Raw genomic sequence first — 18,495 nt, forward strand, 5'->3', positions numbered from 1 at the left:
CATACAGAACAGAAAATAGCTAGATTTTGTCATCTTCAATAAAAACCTTGCATAGACAAAATGGTATTTCTTGGTTTTAAATCATGATTGTTCTGAAGTTTTCAGGACAGTGTCTGAAAGCTAAGCTTGAAGGTTACAAATTCATCCCTTTTCTACAGCCGAATCGAGCACCTGAAATCCCAGAATGACTTGTTGACAATAACACTGGAAGAGTGCAAGAGCAATGCTGAGAGGATGAGCATGCTTGTTGGGAAGTACGAGTCCAATGCCACAGCCCTCAGGCTTGCACTGCAATACAGGTATGTACGTATGAATCGAGTGTCTTAGGCAGAAAAAGAGGAAGTGAGGTAGACTTTTTGGAAGTCTTTGAGAGTGAACCAGTACTGTAGTAATACTGTTTCTTTTTGCTTCCTTCCTGCAAAAAAAAATGGCCCTTAAACTGCTTGGCATACTACAGAACAGAAGTTGTTGATACAAATCTAATTCAACCCTAGTTCACCAGCAGTAGTGAACTCAAGTTAATAGAAATATATACAAATTTATCTTTTAATTTTTGAATACTGAATTAACCTTTGAATTGGGCTTGAACTGTCTGTGCCTGAACTGTATCTTAAGATACAGATACTCTGTCTTAGGCTTGGAACTTTCACTAGGCCAGTAGACCAAAGATAAGTATTGTAGTCCACATGATTCAAATTGACTTTTTATTACATGACTTGGAATTGTGGATTAAGTTTTTGGTATCTGGTTGCAAGTATCTAAATTTGCTTTGAACTATGTGTAAAAAGATGGAGTTGTTTAACTCCTTCAGCTGCACCTAATTTGGAACAGGCAGTTTGAGTCGTAAGAGAAATTGTACAAATTGTTACTACCATCCTTGAGCAAATTCCAAGGAAATCTAAAACACAAATGGGTGTACTATTTATTTTCAATAACACTAGAATGCAACAAGAATGAGTGGCTCATAACTGTATTTAGAAGCTGTTGTGTTTTAAGGAGGAAAATCTTACAGGCAGGAGTGAGCAACAGGTAGCAGGAGCAGAGAAGTTGTTCTGCCCCTATACTCAGCACTGGTTAGGCCACACCTTGAGTACTGAGTCCAGTTCTGGGCTCCTCAATTTAAGAAGGACATTGAGACTCTTGAACATGTCCAGAGAAGGGCAACAAGGCTGGGGAGAGGCCTTGAGCACAAGCCCTATGAGGAGAGGCTGAGGGAGCTGGGGTTGCTGAGCCTGGAGAAGAGGAGGCTCAGAGGAGACCTTACTGCTTTCTACAGCTACCTGAAGGGAGGCTGCAGCCAGGTGGGTGTTGGTCTCTTCTCCCAGGCAATGACCAACAGAGCAAGAGGACACAGCCTCAAGCTGCGCCAGGGAAGGTTTAGGCTGGATGTTAGGAAGAAGTTCTTCACAGAAAGAGTGGCCATTGGAATGGGCTGCCCACGGAGGTGGTGGAGTCACCATTCCTGGAGGTGTTTAAGAAGAGGCTGGATGAGGCACTTGGTGCCATGGTTTAGTTGGTTAGATGGTGTCGGGTGATAGGTTGGACTTGATGATCTCGAAGGTCTTTTCCAACCTGGTTAGTTCTGTTCTGTTCTGTTCTGTTCTATTCTATTCTATTCTATTCTATTCTATTCTAATTCTATTTTTCTTATCTTTAATTTTCTTCTTACTGCACTTTGTATAGTATGGCTATACAGTGGCATATAAAGTGTTTTGTGTAGTAAGAAGGCATGAAAAAGGTTTCTCAAAGGGATTAGATTGGCCACTATTCATGTTGTTGACTATTTCAAATTTCTGGAGCTCACATCACATCAGGGCAGTGTCTTCTTTTTTAATTTGTTACAGCACTTGAGGCAAATCTGGGACCATCATGAGGAAGGACAAGGTGTTGAATGTTTGTGGTAAAAGTTGTGTATGTTAAATCATTTAATATCTCTGCTGCTAGATAAGTAGGAGGGAGTCATACAGTTTGTCAGCTACCTCTGCTTTTTGTTATCATTTCAGGTATTCTTCTCCTCTAAAGTGTAGATATACTTCATGTGATTTTTATTCCATGTGATTTATTTTTCCTTTCAGTGAACAGTGCATAGAAGCATATGAGCTGCTGTTGGCATTGGCAGAAAGTGAGCAGAGTCTCATTCTTGGACAGTTCCGAGCTGCAGGTGTTGGTTCTGTTGGTAAGACATAAGTCAATCACTGTTTTTTTTCCCCCCTTCACATGTCAGTTAGCATCAGAGTTTTTTGTAAAGAGCAAAGTGTCTCGTGACCTAGCACTTAAGAATACTTTGCGGTCCTTTTTTGGTTTTAACTAATAAAATCATTTTACATATCCAAAAAATGCAAGAAAAGAAAAGGACAGATTGGAATTGTATCATATCATTCATCAGCAATTTGATTTAACCTACTGTCATAATTAACATACTATGATAATTAACATACTATCGTAATGGGATGCCTATTCTGACGGTGGTGAGGCTGCTAAGACGTGCAACTGTACAGACTGGAATTATTAGACAATACTCATAAGCATATGTGCCTTAGGGCTACATAACTGCAGTAACTGCAAATACAGATTTTGTTAGAACCGTGTTAGTGAAGTTGAGCATAATTACAAAAAATAGGTTTAAGATAATGCAAAGGTAGCATTGAGAGGTTACCAGAAAAATTTCTCTAGTTTTTTACCCCACATTTTAACCTTTGCTCTGAAATTTTAAAACATTTTATCTTACATTTTACTGTGTTGTCAGGGATATTAACCTATATGTTTTGGTGGGGAGGTATGTTTTGTGGATAGTTAATCTTGCGGCTAGGTGGTGGTGGTCTTGCTGCTCACTAAGTAATAGCATGAGCCACTATCATAGGTACAGTTCAGAAGTGTTTGGAGCTTACTGTTGCTGCTGGGTCTACTTTTCTGAAGGAAAATGAATGTTAATCTGAGTTTTATAATTCCATTCCTTTTTTGAATAGGGTAAGGTAGCCACAGTAATCTTCAAGTAGAAAGAGAGGAAATAGTGAGAGAGAGAATAGCTCTTTGTGATGTGCTGACATGTCATAATTGCCTGACTGTGACAATATTATAGCTTCTCAGGAATCACTGAAATATAAACAGAAAGTTTTTAAAGAGAGCAACTGGCTCAGTCAGTCTCTTGTTTCAGATGACTGAAAGCACTCAACTACCAGCCCTTGTGTACTGGTCCTTGCCTGTGCAGTGTGTGCCATACACTACATGTTACAGTGAATGAGATTTTCATCCACCTTTCTTCCACACTCTGGTCATTCCTTTTGACAATGTGCTAGGGGACTTTCACCTCTTGGCTGAGATCAGTGGCCAAGAAAAGTTAATTTAGCCTTGAATTTTCTGTCCACATGAATGGCAGAAAGAAATCTTAGAAGGGAGAAATACTTTGGGTTCAAATGGCGTTTCATGCAGGATTTTATAGCTGTCTGTCTACAGCTCTTAATTATGGCATTACCAGTTGCAGCCCTGTGATGCAAAATAGTGCCAATTTCCCATTATGTAACACAGCTTGGAGGAAGTTGTATTTGGTTTATTTATCTTTACTTCACTGTAAAATTTGATTTAAACACTTAGATAAAATAGCAGATTTTTGGTTTGAAGATCAGCCAAGCTTTGTATCAACATCTGTGAGTGGAAAATTCATGGGAAAATTAATTGTTTCTGCATCACTTAGAGCTGAACCTAGCCAACTCTTAACACTCTCCTTTCCTTCTTCCATATCAGTGTTCTTATGCATGCACCTCACTTAGCAAGTATGAAATATGCATCCTTGGTCTTTGAGTCAAATCATGATGATATGAAAATACGGCAAAGAGAAAGCTATGGGCGGGAGTAATACTCTCTCCCATGTTTGAACTTTATTTGGTAAAATATGAATACTGTAGCTTTGTTCAGACTTTCAGGGTTGCGACTTGAGTGCAGCTAGAGTTAGGACTGTAAGACTGTCGTGCCTCTGCTGAAGGGGTGGCTTAGCATCTGCACAGATACCACATAATGTGCTAATATTCTTTTGGTTTAGTATGCATGACTGTAAACTCTGAAGAGCTGCTTCTAAATAGCAAGTCAGTTCTTCCTGTTGGAAACATAACCTGTAAAGAAGGTGTTCTGGTAAACCATTAGGCTTGAAATAAAGGTGCTTCTAAGAAGAAGGACCAAAAATAACTGTACTGTCATACAGCACTGGACTGATTGGAGTAAGAGTTGTTGTTTAATCTGAGGCTTTTCTAGTGTATTATTAAGAGAAGCATCCTAACCTACTCCTAACATACAGCACACACATGTTAGGAAAACTACTTAAGACAAAACATCACTTAACACATATACATGAAGCATTAGTACCTGGATATTGTGGCTGGGAAGGCAATGCATTCATGCCAGCAGCCCAGTTACCAATGATGGGAAATTACTTTTACATCACAGATTGATAATTTATTGTCATCATCTTAGCAAAAGCTGAGAGCCCAAAGAAGCATCTCTACTCTTCCCTTTATTTCTATCACCCTCCTCAAATATCTGAAACAAATTGTTTGGTTGAAAACTAGGGGACCAGACAGGTGAGGAAAACATCACGCAGATGCTTAAGAGAGCTCATGACTGCAGGAAGACAGCTGAGAATGCAGCAAAAGCCTTGCTGATGAAACTAGATGGCAGCTGCGGGGGAGCCTATGCAATCACTGGCTGTAGTGTGCAGCCCTGGGAAAGCCTGTCATCCAACAGCCACACAAGGTAACTGTGACTCTTATGTTCTAATTACCAAATGTTTTGATTTCAGACCAAAAGTTGTGCTGTATTGTGTTTGCTGAACTACCTCCCTGGCCTCAGACCACTGGCAGCTTTGCTTTGATTTATAAGCCTTAAGTCACAATGTCTTAGTGGTCTAATTATCCTTATACTTTGAACAGGTGCAGCCTAGAAGGGTTTTGTGTAAGTTTGCTTTAAATGGGTGAACTTTGGTCTTCCTTATCAAGGGCAAAATCATTGTGGGGTTTTTTTTCACTTCTGTGACCTTCTTTCTGTTTTATTGGCACTCTCATACCTATTGTATGCAGCCAGCACAGATATACAGAGAGCCAAAGATCATAAATAGGCTTCCACTGGTGTTTTGAGGTGCTCAAGGATTATTTTCAAAATATTGTAAATCCAGCCATTCTGTTTTAAAACATTTTTTGTCCCTTTTTATTTCCCCTTGCCCTACCCAAAATTCTTCCTTCCCATGCTAGTCTTTTGCATGTGGAGTGGCAAATGAGTATCATTTATCACTCATCAATTAAATGAGTATCACTCATGAGAGAGTGGATTCTTCCAGGAGAGGCTGGATGTGCCAGTTTCTCTGAAGACTGATAAAATAATGCAACTTAAATGAGCTATCATTGCAGGAGTATTCCAGTTCAAGTACATATGCTAGCAGCCTCATTTTGAGTCCTTGCCTGCTTGTAATTATACTCTGTGCAGCAAAAATGCATGCTTGTGTATAAATACGAATTTGGCAAGCATCCTGCATAAATATAGATTAATATTTTTCTTTTTAAAACTTAATTTGGGTCTCTCAGATTTACTCTAAAACCTCATTTTAATTCCATGCTGTTGTTTTTTTACACTTTTCCATGTTTATTTTAGTAGTATATGATTTCCTCATTTTGATGGGGCATCCTCCAAAAGATCTTATTTCCTGACATGACCAGCATGAAATAGCTAAAAAGTGAACAAAAAGGAAACAGGATCCTTGTGAGCTATTCAAATAAGTTTAATGGTACACTTTCAGTCCCAGAAAGATATATGTGTATTCAGAAATCAATGGGGCAGTGTCTGTGCTAGTAACACTCATTGTACCAAAAGTATTACTAGCTTACTGGCTTTGGAAAAAAACAATTACACAAAGCAATTTCAGATACTTGACTTGCTTCAGTCCGCATGCTCTAATGCTGTATCTACACCAGTGTGTCAACATGTTATAAGTGGCCACATGTAGCAGCATCGCTGTCTAGGCTGAGTTAATTTTCCATTGTATTATTTGAAAGGATGATTTTCAGTTGTTCAGAATTGCCTCAGTGTTTTTCTTCCTCATGAGATACCTGGTATGTAGTCAAGACACAATTATGCTTTTTTCTTGAAAACAGTATAGATAGTTTCCAGTGTTGACAGAGGGGAAACTGGGAAACTGTGAGGAGCTGAGATCTTCCTGTTTCGGTGTTTGTTCTCCTAGCCTTTTACTGAAAGTGTTTGGTAGGAATACAGTCTCTACAATCCTTGTTTGTTGATATTTTATTTTATTATTTTTTTTTTGGTGGCAGGGGGAGGAAGAGATTAGTGTATTTGGGGTGGTAAATTGTCAAGGTGACATTGGTCACATTGAACTTTGGTGGTAAGCTGGCAATACTTGTATGTGTGCATAAAATGTAAAAATACAAATGCAAATGCTTCTGCATTCAAGAAAGGTATTGTACCTTGAGTTGTTATGTTTTCTGGCAAGGAGCAAAATATTGTACTGAGTAAGGTATTTGTTATTACCTGCTTTGATATATGTGGAACATGAGAGAGAAAAGCTTCTCTCTTTCACCTAAAGGTTACACAGTATGTCGGGAACTTACCATGTGAGCATCCTGATGTGATAATCACTTCTACATTGCTGGCATCCCTCCACCCTCCCAGCACCTGGAAGTTGTTTTTGTCTAAACATACATGTCATTGAAAATATTTCCACAATTTTAGCTTCTCTGTGAAATACAAATCTTCTATTGTGTTCAGGAGATAGGTGGTAGAAGTGTTTTTCATTTCTCCTTGTGGAACCTGTCTCAAAACAGAGTCATTCCCTGTTCAGCTTACAGACACATGACATTGTGCCAACCCTTAGGCAGTAAATCTGTTATCTCAAAATGCACACACTTTTCTATATTTGTATCACTAGATGTTCCAGTTCAGGTTTAAAAATTTGAAGATTTGTCTTCACCTCTCTCCTCACTATCATTCTGGATAATTTTTCTTTCCCTCTAGGATACTACTGTTTTTCGGATTTACCCTGCTTATGTTGCCAACTCTCAGCCCATTCACTTGTCACTTGGCTCCCTAGTCCCCGCTGCAATTCTTTGAAGTTGATGGTGTCTGTTTTAGTTTCTTTTTCATTACAATAGCGGTCCAGGCAGAGACAGGAAATCAAACTGTGATTTTTCCAGCTGTTCCTGGATGCTTATTTATTTATTTATTTATCTTAAAGAACTTGTCAGTCTGTAAGACTGAGAAGTAGAAAAGCCCATAAGACTAGAGAGTGCTGTGTGAGCCACAATTTGGCCACCGCTGTGCTGAAATTAAAACATTTTTACATTATGTGATTTCAACATAGCTTGTTTAGTGTTGCAGGCTTTTTAGTTGCAGATATATACTGCTACCTTTTTACTTTGAAACCAACTGAATAAAGAGGTAGTGGGGATGATAAAAACTTTTTTTGCAGAGAGGCAAAATGACAAATGAGTAATTCTCTCTGCTGTTCAATGTCCTGTAGAATAGGATGGAATTGTTGACCCATCTTTAGCTTTGGCATGTCAAATGAGATTCTGAATATCGAATCCCTGAACACATTACTGAGAATAAATGCTTGGTAAGCCACTAGTGACAAATGGTTAAAGACTGTAAAAAGGAGCAAGTGAAATGAAAAGAAATTAAATTCAATGAAAGAGCATCACAGAGGTTGTTACCAGTGAAGTGAATTTGTTTGTCTGGTCACAGCACAATAATGTTGCCAATGCTTTTTTTGAAAATAGAAATATACCTGCAGTGTATTTGTAAGTCATAATTGTTTTAATAGAAGATAACTATGTCCAGTTCTGGGCCCCTCAATTTAGGAAGGATGTTGACTTGCTGGAACGAGTCCAGAGAAGAGCAACAAAGTTGGTGAGGGGTTTGGAACACAAGCCCTACGAGGAGCGGCTGAGGGAGCTGGGGTTGCTTAGCCTGGAGAAGAGGAGACTCAGGGGTGACCTTATTACTCTCTACAACTACCTGAAGGGAGGTTGTAGACAGACGGATGTTGGTCTCTTCTCCCAGGCAGCCAGTACCAGAACAAGAGGACACAGTCTCAGGCTGTGCCAGGGGAGGTTCAGGCTAGATGTTAGGAAAAAGTTCTATACAGAAAGAGTGATTGCACATTGGAATGGGCTGCCTGGGGAGGTGGTGGAGTCGCCATCACTGGAGGTTTTCAGGAGGAGACTTGATGGGGTGCTTGGTGCCGTGGGTTAGTTGTTTGGGTGGTGTTTGATTGGTTGATGGGTTGGACACGGTGATCTTGAAGGTCTCTTCCAACCTGGTTTATTCTATGTATTCTATGTATTCTATAGAACATATATTGCCAACAAGGTTTGACTGACTGTACCTTAAAAAGAAGGAAGCAAAAGACTTCTCCCATTGTAAAAGTGACTGAAAATAGAAGATTATATTTGCTGCAGGGCTAGTAAGCCCAGCCTTACATCTGTGGAGAAAAATCTGGTCTCACATGCAAAGAGGTTGGCCCATGTATTCTATGTATCAAATGCATTGTTTAAAGCATACAGTTGAATGAGTCATTCCAGCAAGTTTTGCTGATTTTGTCTGACAGCATAATTTTAGTTCTATCAGATTCAGTATAATTGGCACCATTGCTGAATTGCAGATATATTTATTGACTCTGAGAGACGAGTTGGGTTTGTGGACAAAATTTGTTCTGTACAGAAATTACTCACACAGGGGCACTGCTGGAAGCCTCATTTAAACCCATCCACTACATTTTATACACATATGGCATATACACACATATGCCAGCAAGTAAAACTGCATGGTGTACTATACCAGCCTGCTTATTTTCCACAGGTTGCACATGAAACTTAATTTGACATAATTCAAGCATGACATCATTGTAAAAGACTCAAGGGATGAAGTGAGTGGGAATAACATTCCTCTTTGCTTGTACTATATACTGCAGCAGTGAGAATGAGCAGATTAATGTTGTACTCCCTCCAGGTGTGATGAAATTGTGATCCTTTCTCTATTCTTACCTACACATTTGATAAATTAGAAGCGGTACATCTTTTGCAAAAATTCAGTGTGTTTTTTGGACGGATGCATTGTACTACATATGTATTCTGTCAGTCTATTTTCCTGTATCATGATTGCTGTTAGAAGCAAGAGCAGTATCTGAAATTCAGGCTTATGTGCTGTGGGCCCTTAAATAGAACAGCAGTGGACTAGCGTTATGGCCGTGGAGAGGTTTAGGGTGGAGCTTTACGGAAAACACACCCTGACAGACCTGTGCTGTGGGAGTTCAGAAACTAGCGCTGCTTCCCGCAGCCTCGTTTTTACAGCAGTCCAAAGTGGGCTTTGTTCCCCAGTGGTCTGCAGCCCTTCCTGCTTCCAGTCTTTTGGAAGGGGACATGTTGCTAAATGTGAGGCGAGAAGGAAGATTCGTGTTTCTTGTGTGCTGTTTGAGACAGCTTCCTTGCTAAGCCCCCCTCACCTTCTCAAAAAAAAAAAGAGCAGTCTGCTAGCAGAGAAGCCAACTCAGCTGCAGCCAGGCAGGCAGCCAGGCAGGCAGCCAGGCAACCAGAACTGAAGTATCTGAGGAGTCTGAGTATCACTGGCAAGAGCCCAGACTGCCTTCCTCAGTTTGGACTATTCTCCCCTAAAATGTATGTTCATAGCCATGGATCTTTAAGGGCCAAAATCTGTGAATATCCAGCAAGTATGAGGTCCAGTGCAACATAACAATAGATTTAGCATTTTTGCTCACATTTCATTCCCAGCAGGAGACCTAGGTTTTTCTTTACTTTGCAAGCGAAAACTGGGAAAGGAAAACCTTTATGTCCCAAGATTTGAAGCCTCTGTAGCCTTTAAAAGTTGTCCTTCCTCCAACAACAGATGTTTTACATTTAATCCAAAAAAGCTGTGCAATTGCTCTCTTTGGGTGCTAAGGAAACTTGTAACATTACTTCAGTACACAACTAAGTATTCCTCACATTGTCTAATGCCATAATTTTTCTATCAATGTCTACTTCTGAGAAATGTTTTTAAATTAAGATTCTCTACTGAAGACCTAAGTATGAACAAAAAAGTGTTTAATTCTGAAACAAAGTGGTTTCTGTCTAATATAAATAGTGGGTACTTTTATCTTCACTGCAGATGGAAACAACAACCAAAGTAAAGACCGGTTTACACTTGTGGTAAATATGGCACAGGAAGGAATAGTGGAAATTTAATGGATCAGTAGAAAAGATCGGTAATGCGATATTTCATGAGTGGGAAGGATTTTGAGAGATCTTTGTAGAACTGCCAATTCTCATCTCCTCCAAGGCTGCGTGCTTGGAGTTTGTGAGAAAGATTAGCAATTATTTGAGGCACCTAAAAGTCAATGTAGCTTTAGCTGACGTAGAACCAACAGAAAGAGAAAAATCAGGCCTTGACTTGAAAGGCTTCCTGTTTTTCATATGCATAATGTATTTCAGAACATCATCCTGAGTCACAGCATGTAGTGTGGGGGGCTTTTTTCTTCCTAAAAAATGTTGAACCGTAGTGCAATTTGATACAGAAAGTGATTTATTCCCCTGCTGATAACTGAGATCATCTAGCATTCCAGACAAGCAGAGTTAATGGATGACTTATCCCTCACTCAGCAGCAGATTACAGGACCGCAGGAGACAGCAAACAGCTTTGAGTGAGGTTATAGAAACAACACATTTTATTTTCTTTTTCATGTTTTTGCAACTATATTCAGCCCTGGACTGCAACAGCTGTATCAGTCTCAGCCTCCTGCATCACCAGCCTGTGTGTAGGTGGGTAAGCAGCACTGAGACATCATTGCTCTAAGACATTAGTCCTCCCTTTCTGCAATCTCTTTGTGATACTCATGAGGCAGACTGATGGTCCCCCTCATTTGTTTTGTGCCTGTAGATAGGAAAACTCTGCCAAGTCTGATAATGATTTTTTATTGAAAATCCTGTTCACTTCCTGAAGGAATGTCAGTGTACTGCAGAATACACCTTAACATGAGCTGGAACACACTACTGCCTGGCATCTGCCAGTCGAATTCTGCTCAGGTTGATTCCTACAAAATCCTCTAAAACGATCTGAGGTGATAACTGGTCTTGCCATGAACAGAGGGAAATGAGGTCTGGGCTGATTCTTTTTTCCTTAGCAGATGCCTCTTCACAGAGAATACGAAAACTCAGCATCTGAGCACAGAGAGAAGCTTACCCTGGCTTTGCAGAGATATTGTCACAGGATTCAATTTTCTCATGCAGCTTAGAGAATTAATTTCTTTTCTGAATTTGTCACACTATTCTGCATCTTCTGAACACTGCAACATTCAGCCCACACTATGAGTGTCCTCTCTCTGAACTTTTTAGAGTTGGGTTGATGAAGTGTAGGGAGAGTGTTTGATGTAAAAATACAGATATTTTTTTTTCTAAAAGTTTTTTTAATGTGGTTCTTTCTCTTTCCAGTACTACCAGCTCAACTGCAAGCAGCTGTGATACAGAATTTACAAAAGAGGATGAGCAGCGGCTGAAGGATTACATCCAGCAGTTGAAAAATGACAGGGCAGCAGTGAAACTGACAATGCTGGAGCTGGAAAGCATCCACATTGATCCCCTTAGTTACGATGTTAAACCTCGTGGAGACAGCCAGAGGCTAGATCTGGAAAATGCGGTCTTGATGCAAGAACTTATGGCAATGAAGGTATTTTGTTTACATCCAACAGGCTAACTGCTGACAGTGTCCCTGTGCTGCAAAACATGCTCAGTCACACACATGGGTGACTTCATGATCACTGGGTAGAAAAGGGTACCTTTACTGAACAAATAATCAGGGCTTAAAATCCAGTAGGCTCTCAGGGCTTAAAATCCAGTAGGCTCTAAACTTGCAATGCTTTCCTTGACAAACCAGATGCTCTAAGAGTTAATGGCATCTGAGTTGCTTGAGGGTGACCAAAATCATGATACAGCACTTCCCAAGAGATGCCTTACTGTTTTGCTTACAAGCTTGCAGATGTGCATCTTGAATATTTGTGAACTGAAGTAGCACAAATTCACCTCCTTTTAATATTGCCATGGGAGGCAGAATGGCTTGTCAGAAGCTATCATCCCTAATGCTCTCCAGTGGTTGGTCACAAGTACAGAGCTGTTCTAGGCACTGTGTTGCAGTCCGTAGCTTGGTTGCAAGCCTCAGCATGGACTGTGTTGTGTAATAACTTGTGGTAACAGAGGTTTTCAGAGAAACCTCTAGACCCTCCGGTGTGGTTTATGTGTCTAGTTCTAAAGATGTGATTTAGAAAAACTGACCTTTATTGACCAGGTATAGAGCTTATATAATTTTAAATCTGGCTTCTGTATTGGCTTTTAGAGAGGTAAACTAAAACACAGGAACACATTAAAGGCAATATTAATGCATGCCTGCGTGTCTGGTTCTGGTTCAGTTTAAGTAAATTTAATTTCTGCATATTAGCAAGTCCTGTATTAGTCAACTAAATGGGAAATATATTAGATGACGAGACAGCAAATCATAATAGTCATGTAATTTTCTAAAGCTATAGAATTCTTTTTCAGATGTCCTACTGCTGGCTAACTGATAGGTTAGTAATGACAGATAAATTCTTGGTGGTGCTGCCTTTTCATGATGACAAATACAATTTTGCAATAATGTGTTCAACATTTGCAGCTCAGAAAAGATTTAGAATATATTGTGGCCAACAGCAGTATATTCCCCATAATCGAAGCACACAAGATGTACTGGAAGATATTTGTAGATAATTAGATGTATATTTCAGATATCACACCTCTTGTCTTTTGAATCCAGACCTTCCCTGAAATCACTTGCACACCAGTCTTACCTGTATCTCTAAACTGACTGGTAAAGGCAAACTGCAGAGCTTTGTGGTTAGTGGCCTTGCATTCCCTGACCTGGCAGGAGCACCAGCAGTTGAATATCATAATTCCCAGCAGTTTCGAGAGCTGGTAATCCTTTTGTATATAATTATCTGGCTTGATTTTGCCATATGACATCCACTCATAACTTCTAGTTTGACCTAGCACAGGGGATTTTTGCTGCAGAAATCTTTCTTCTTCTTGGTTGGTTTGTGAGCAGTGCATACTGGAATGGACACATTTTACACATCTTCAGTCCTTTCTGGTATGAAGAAACTGACAATAGAGGGTTTTGTTATGATTTGTTGTACTTTTCTGGAATTCACAACTGCAGGAAATCCCTAAGTTTGTGAAAGGGGTATAGTGAAAATGTAAGTTTGTCAAAGCTCGGAATGGATTTATTGGTATGTGCTCTCCTGCTACAGAAATTGATAACTCCTAACTCCTACCTTTCTTCAATGCAGAAAGCATTACAAAAAGCTCAGATACAGGCTTGTGGGAGTTCAGGCTGGGTGCCTCCTGTTACTACCACATTAAGTTACACCTCCAGTGTCCTGAATGTCCAGCCCAGTAGGTGGACACAGGAAACAGCGTATTTCATACCCATGATGGTTGGCTGTAACAAAAGTTTAAACGCATAGCCTAAAACTACCACACCCATAAATCCTGTGCTATATAAATTTGTCTGCAAAGTCATTCTCTTCCTCTTTCTTCCCTCTCTGCTCCAGTGGCAGATGCTGTTGGGTAATGGTGGGGGAGTATCTCAAGGCCTCTTAGGCCTGTCAAGGCCTAATGCCAGGAATGAGGGAGGGGGAGTCTCAGACACGGCCAGCCTGAGACTAGCCTAGTAGTGCGGGGGGAAGAAAGAGCCCTGGGGGTTTCGGGTATACCCTTAAGGACACTTCCCAGAAGGGAAGCGCTCTGGGGCCTTTGGGTGTCGTGTAAGGGACTTTGTATGCTTTGGGATTCTTTGCCACTATGCTTTGTAGATTTCTGTAAAACGCTTTCTGTCCATCACTTTCCAATCCATTTGTGTGAGTGTCATTCTTTTGCCCCTCTTGGGGCAATGAAGTGTCTGTCCGGCTTTAAACCAGGACAAATCTGTATGCTTTGGCCGCAAGGGAATATGCTACCTTGCATCCATGATTGGTTGTCATGTCTGCATAACTCCTTGCTCTTCTGTACAGCAAGTGGTAACATAGCTGAACTTACGGATAGGGCTCATGGATATCTTCTCTTTCTCAGTGTATTGCTGCTACATATTATCTGAAGCATGTACGTCATACAGAATAGCATATCTGTCACCTTAGACATCTGGAGAATTTAAATTTCCATACAGTATTTTATTTAAATTGAAACAGAGGGAGTCGTCTGTATTGCAGAGGATTTAATCATATAGCGCTTCTCAGTTTGTTCCCTCCCTTCCACATTCTTAGCAAGGATGATACACCTTCATTGAGCTACTCAAGGATTTCCTGCAATGGTGGGTTTTACAACCTCCTGCAATCTTCCTGACTGCTGCAATCTTCTTGTATTGATGCTGGAATCTCTGCTGCATCTTTTGACACCTTTCATTTATGGCACTCAGTAAAACCTGATCAGTGATATTGTTTCTACATCTATATATTATGCTGGTACTGTTCTTCTGAAAATGCCTTTACACCATTTGTTCTCATTAAAATAATCCATAAAAAGATGGTTTGGGGATGGCTTCTCTGTTGCTTTGTTTATTTTTTTTACTGATCCAGAGTGTAAGACACAGTGATTTGCCAGTACTTCTGTAAGATCCGGTTCTTTGCTTCAAGCAAAAGTTTATCCATGTTTCCAAATATGGCCATGGCTGTGTTTTGTCATCATTTGTTGGTCTTGCTTTAAGGTCAGTTGCTGTCATGCCCCAGTTAGCAAGGAGATTACTTCTGATGGGTGTAAATAATTCTTGGTTTATAGTGCTTCTGCATTTCAAAGGATTTAATCTAGATAAGAAGTCTCAGCTTTCTACACGGAGAGTTTCCTCTTTTGTGTAAAGGTGGTGTTAGTATTGCTCATAATGTATTCTAGGACTATAGCCTCTTAGCAGAAAATGTTATGTATCCTGTTGTCCACCTCTGTTACAGCATTTCACTCTCTTGTAGATGTATGTAGTTAAATACAGTTAATTAGAGTATGGCTTTTATCTGATGTGATATTTATTTTACTTCTGAAGGCTGGTACATTCTACCTTGTGTACTGTGATCTTCCTGAATTAACTTTTAATGATTTGTAGAAGTTTTTGCCACATAAGAATCCTTGCTGTTTTATTCTTCTGACTTGACCGCACCCAACATGAATTTTAATTTAAGGATGCTGTGACATTTCTCATTATATTGAATCAGAACTGTTTGTTATTCAAGCTTTCACCCAAATTCAGAAGTACAGTATGACTGCAAGTACAAAATATTTTTCAATATTGACTTGATTAGTCTTGAAATAACTGCTAGATGTGGTTCTTGAAGCTTGTGAATTTGCATGGGTTGTGTATGTCTTCTTCAGTCAACTGGAAGAGTGACCACTTACTACCCCATCCTTCAGGGTTTAATTTTGTAAATGCCACTCATGCCTTAGAGACACATTCTGAAGAAGAAGATAGGTTAAACTGCAAAATATTTCACCAGCATCCCATAATCAGAAAAGAAGAAAGAAGAAAAAAAAACATGAAATATTAAAAGGTGATACTGTCATTGAAGCAAAATTTAGATGCTATCTTTGCAAAAAAATTACTGTTTATGTAAAGGCTAATTAACTCTCTAAGTCAACCTGAGCTACTTGAATTTTCCCTCATAAAATGCTACTGCAGCTATCCTGATCCACAGATTGTATGTGTTCATACCAGAATCATCAGTTGTAGTTTTCATTTTTAACTTCAGCCTTTCCATTGCTTTCTGATCCTTCCCTAGGAGCATTTGTAAGACACTGGCTGGCAGTTCTTTCCCCCTGCTTTGTCTTTGCTTCTCTACTTGAATCATATTTTCTTGACATGAGAAAAATGTGATGTGACAAGGTTTTTTTGAGTCCATGATATATCTTGCACAAGATGCAAACCATGTGATGATCTAAGCTTACTGTCCTCATAAATAAGGGAGGTAACCATGTATCCTTAGATATATTTTGAGCTAGTACAACAATTCAATCTTTAAGTTAAAACATCTAAAGTGATATGGAAAATCAGTTCCAGAGATTCATGGTTGCAGTGGCCAAATTCAGCTTTTTCTTGCAGGAAATAAATGTCCCTAATTTCTAAGCTGGATTTGCATAGCTTTAGTGTCTGTCCTGGGAAGATCCTGTTATGACTGTCCCACATAGATAGCTCTCTGTCAAGAGTATCTTCTGTTCGCGTAAGTGCCAGAATACTCTGATCAAATTACTTCTCAGACTTTGCTAAGCAGGCTAAGTAGATTACAGGCTTAAAATTGAGGTTTTAAAAGGTAAACACATACACTTAAGTACACCAGAAAACCCATCTCAACTCCCATCATTATTTATCACTATTATTTACATTTCTTACTAGTGACAAAGGAAGGTAATGTTATGTTTGCCGAAACAAATACAGTTCTGTAAACTGCATTGAATAAAACTGATTGTGCTTCTAACCTTCAGTTCACAAACAAATAGATTAATAAATGAATTATTTTAAAGGTCATTCCAGGCCTTAGGGGTTTTAGGATATGGATTTTATTTTTGTATGCTTGGTGATTCTGAAAAAGCCAATGATTAGCTGTGATTACTATATGCTAGTTGTAACTGTGCTACACCTATGTGCACTGCTTACAGTTAATCCAGACAGTAAATTTTTGGTAGGAATGTTGATTCTCTTCTACAGAAAAAGTTAGTCTAAATATGTGCAAGATTTATTAATAATGGATATGTTAAAAAGAGCATTGCTTTTGAAGGGTAAGGTAAGGTTGGGTTTTTTTTTTAAAAAAAAAAAAAGTTATTTCTTCCTAGGGTGGACACAAACCAAGAAACTCCTTCTGAGGTGTTTAATAATGAACAAGTCTAGAACTGAACTGTAATACGGAAAATTACTGCATGAACTCTGTATTCACCCATGAAGTGAGCTAGTAAGCTCAACAGTGAGAACATGATTATAGGTTAATCCTTTCATCCTTTCTTTGTTTTGGCAGTCTTTTGTTCATTTAATGATAGTTTTTAGACACATAATATAAATTATGTTTTAGGACTATCTCTCTAAATGTTTTGTGAATGCTGGGTTTTCCGTAGTTCAGAACATAGACATTTTATTGGAGAAACCATCCTGAAGTGTTGTTAAAGAGCTTTCTAGTTCAGGATGTCTGTTAGCTGCTTTTCATGAAGAGGCTGGGAGCAAGTCCTGAAAGAAGGGTCACTGCACTCATACCTTGTTTTTACACTTCTGTCCAACTGCCATCAGAGCAGGTGTTAAAGGAGAAGTCTGTCTCTAAATACAGTTGTGTCATAAATATCAGAGTGGCAGAAAAACTAATACCCAAAAGCTAGTTCTCAGGGTTGAGCTTCTTTCAATGATGTATCATTGTCCATCCTCTGTGGATCCTATTTATGGAAGAATATGAGTAAATGCAATTTTGTCAGCCTCCAATTATGCATAGTTGGGATTCTGGCCAATTAGAGAAGGGAAGTTAAAAGTGGACATCCAATGGTGCTATACCTAGTTGCACTTGTTGACTCACTCATGTTACAAAATGAGAGTTATAAGTGTGATCGTTGTTTGCTCACCTAGTCTCTCAAGCCTCTCTATTGCAATGTGTGGTCTTTTAACAAACGTACTATGCAACTACAGAAAGCCTTCTGGATGGTGATGGTAGATGATGGAAAGTAATGGAAGTGGACGGAAACCTTACTTAACCTCATCTTTCTTTAGGTATGTAGCCCCATGAAACAGTATGCTGACAGTGTTTCTTCAACAGGAGGAGATGGCAGAGCTCAAGGCACAGCTATACCTGCTAGAGAAAGAGAAGAAGGCATTGGAATTGAAACTGAATACTAGAGAGGCCCAGGAGCAGGCCTACCTCATCCATATTGAGCACTTGAAATCTGAAGTGGAAGAACAAAAAGAGCAGAGAATGAGGTCTCTCAGCTCAGCCAGCAGTGGAAGCAGAGACAAACTGGGCAAGGTCAGGAGTCAGACAAATTTCCAAAATTAGTATAAACACAATTTATTGTACCCTTCCCAGCAGCAACCTTCACCATGTTAATCATTCTCTTCTTTTCTCTATGTGTATCCCTTTTTCTCCTGTCATCTGCTAATTAGGTGGTTCTTTCCATGCTGCAACATATAAGGACTTTGCAGAATTACTGTTAAATCTGGGCTAAAATAAGGTCATTTTGTGGAGGAGTACAAGAAGGCCATTCTTGCCAACATACAAGTTACTGTGGTTGAATATGTTGTGTCTTGCCTGTTGCTCCTCACTGGAAACAGTGGAAAAGAGTCTAAGGAAAACATCATCCTCCCACTACTACAAATGCAGAAATTCAAAAATTCTATGAATCATTTAGAGCACTGTAGTGACAGTCTCTTTTTACAAGTCAGACAGTTTGCACTGATTTGACAATGAGGACCTTTCCC

General features: G+C 39.4%; 1 protein-coding gene across 2 annotated transcripts in view; it reads left to right on the forward strand.

Moving 5' to 3' along the window:
• Positions 1–18,495, forward strand: part of MCC (MCC regulator of WNT signaling pathway) — a 205,606-nt gene that overhangs the window by 175,010 nt on the left and 12,101 nt on the right. For both annotated transcript variants that reach the window (XM_054178593.1, XM_054178594.1), the window contains exons 10-14: positions 159–299; positions 2,076–2,176; positions 4,560–4,743; positions 11,478–11,712; positions 17,837–18,043. In XM_054178593.1, the coding sequence (XP_054034568.1) occupies positions 159–299; positions 2,076–2,176; positions 4,560–4,743; positions 11,478–11,712; positions 17,837–18,043 (868 nt within the window). The remainder of the gene's footprint in view (positions 1–158; positions 300–2,075; positions 2,177–4,559; positions 4,744–11,477; positions 11,713–17,836; positions 18,044–18,495) is intronic.

Source organism: Dryobates pubescens, chromosome Z (assembly GCF_014839835.1).
Source record: "Dryobates pubescens isolate bDryPub1 chromosome Z, bDryPub1.pri, whole genome shotgun sequence".
Lineage (NCBI taxonomy): Eukaryota > Metazoa > Chordata > Aves > Piciformes > Picidae > Dryobates > Dryobates pubescens.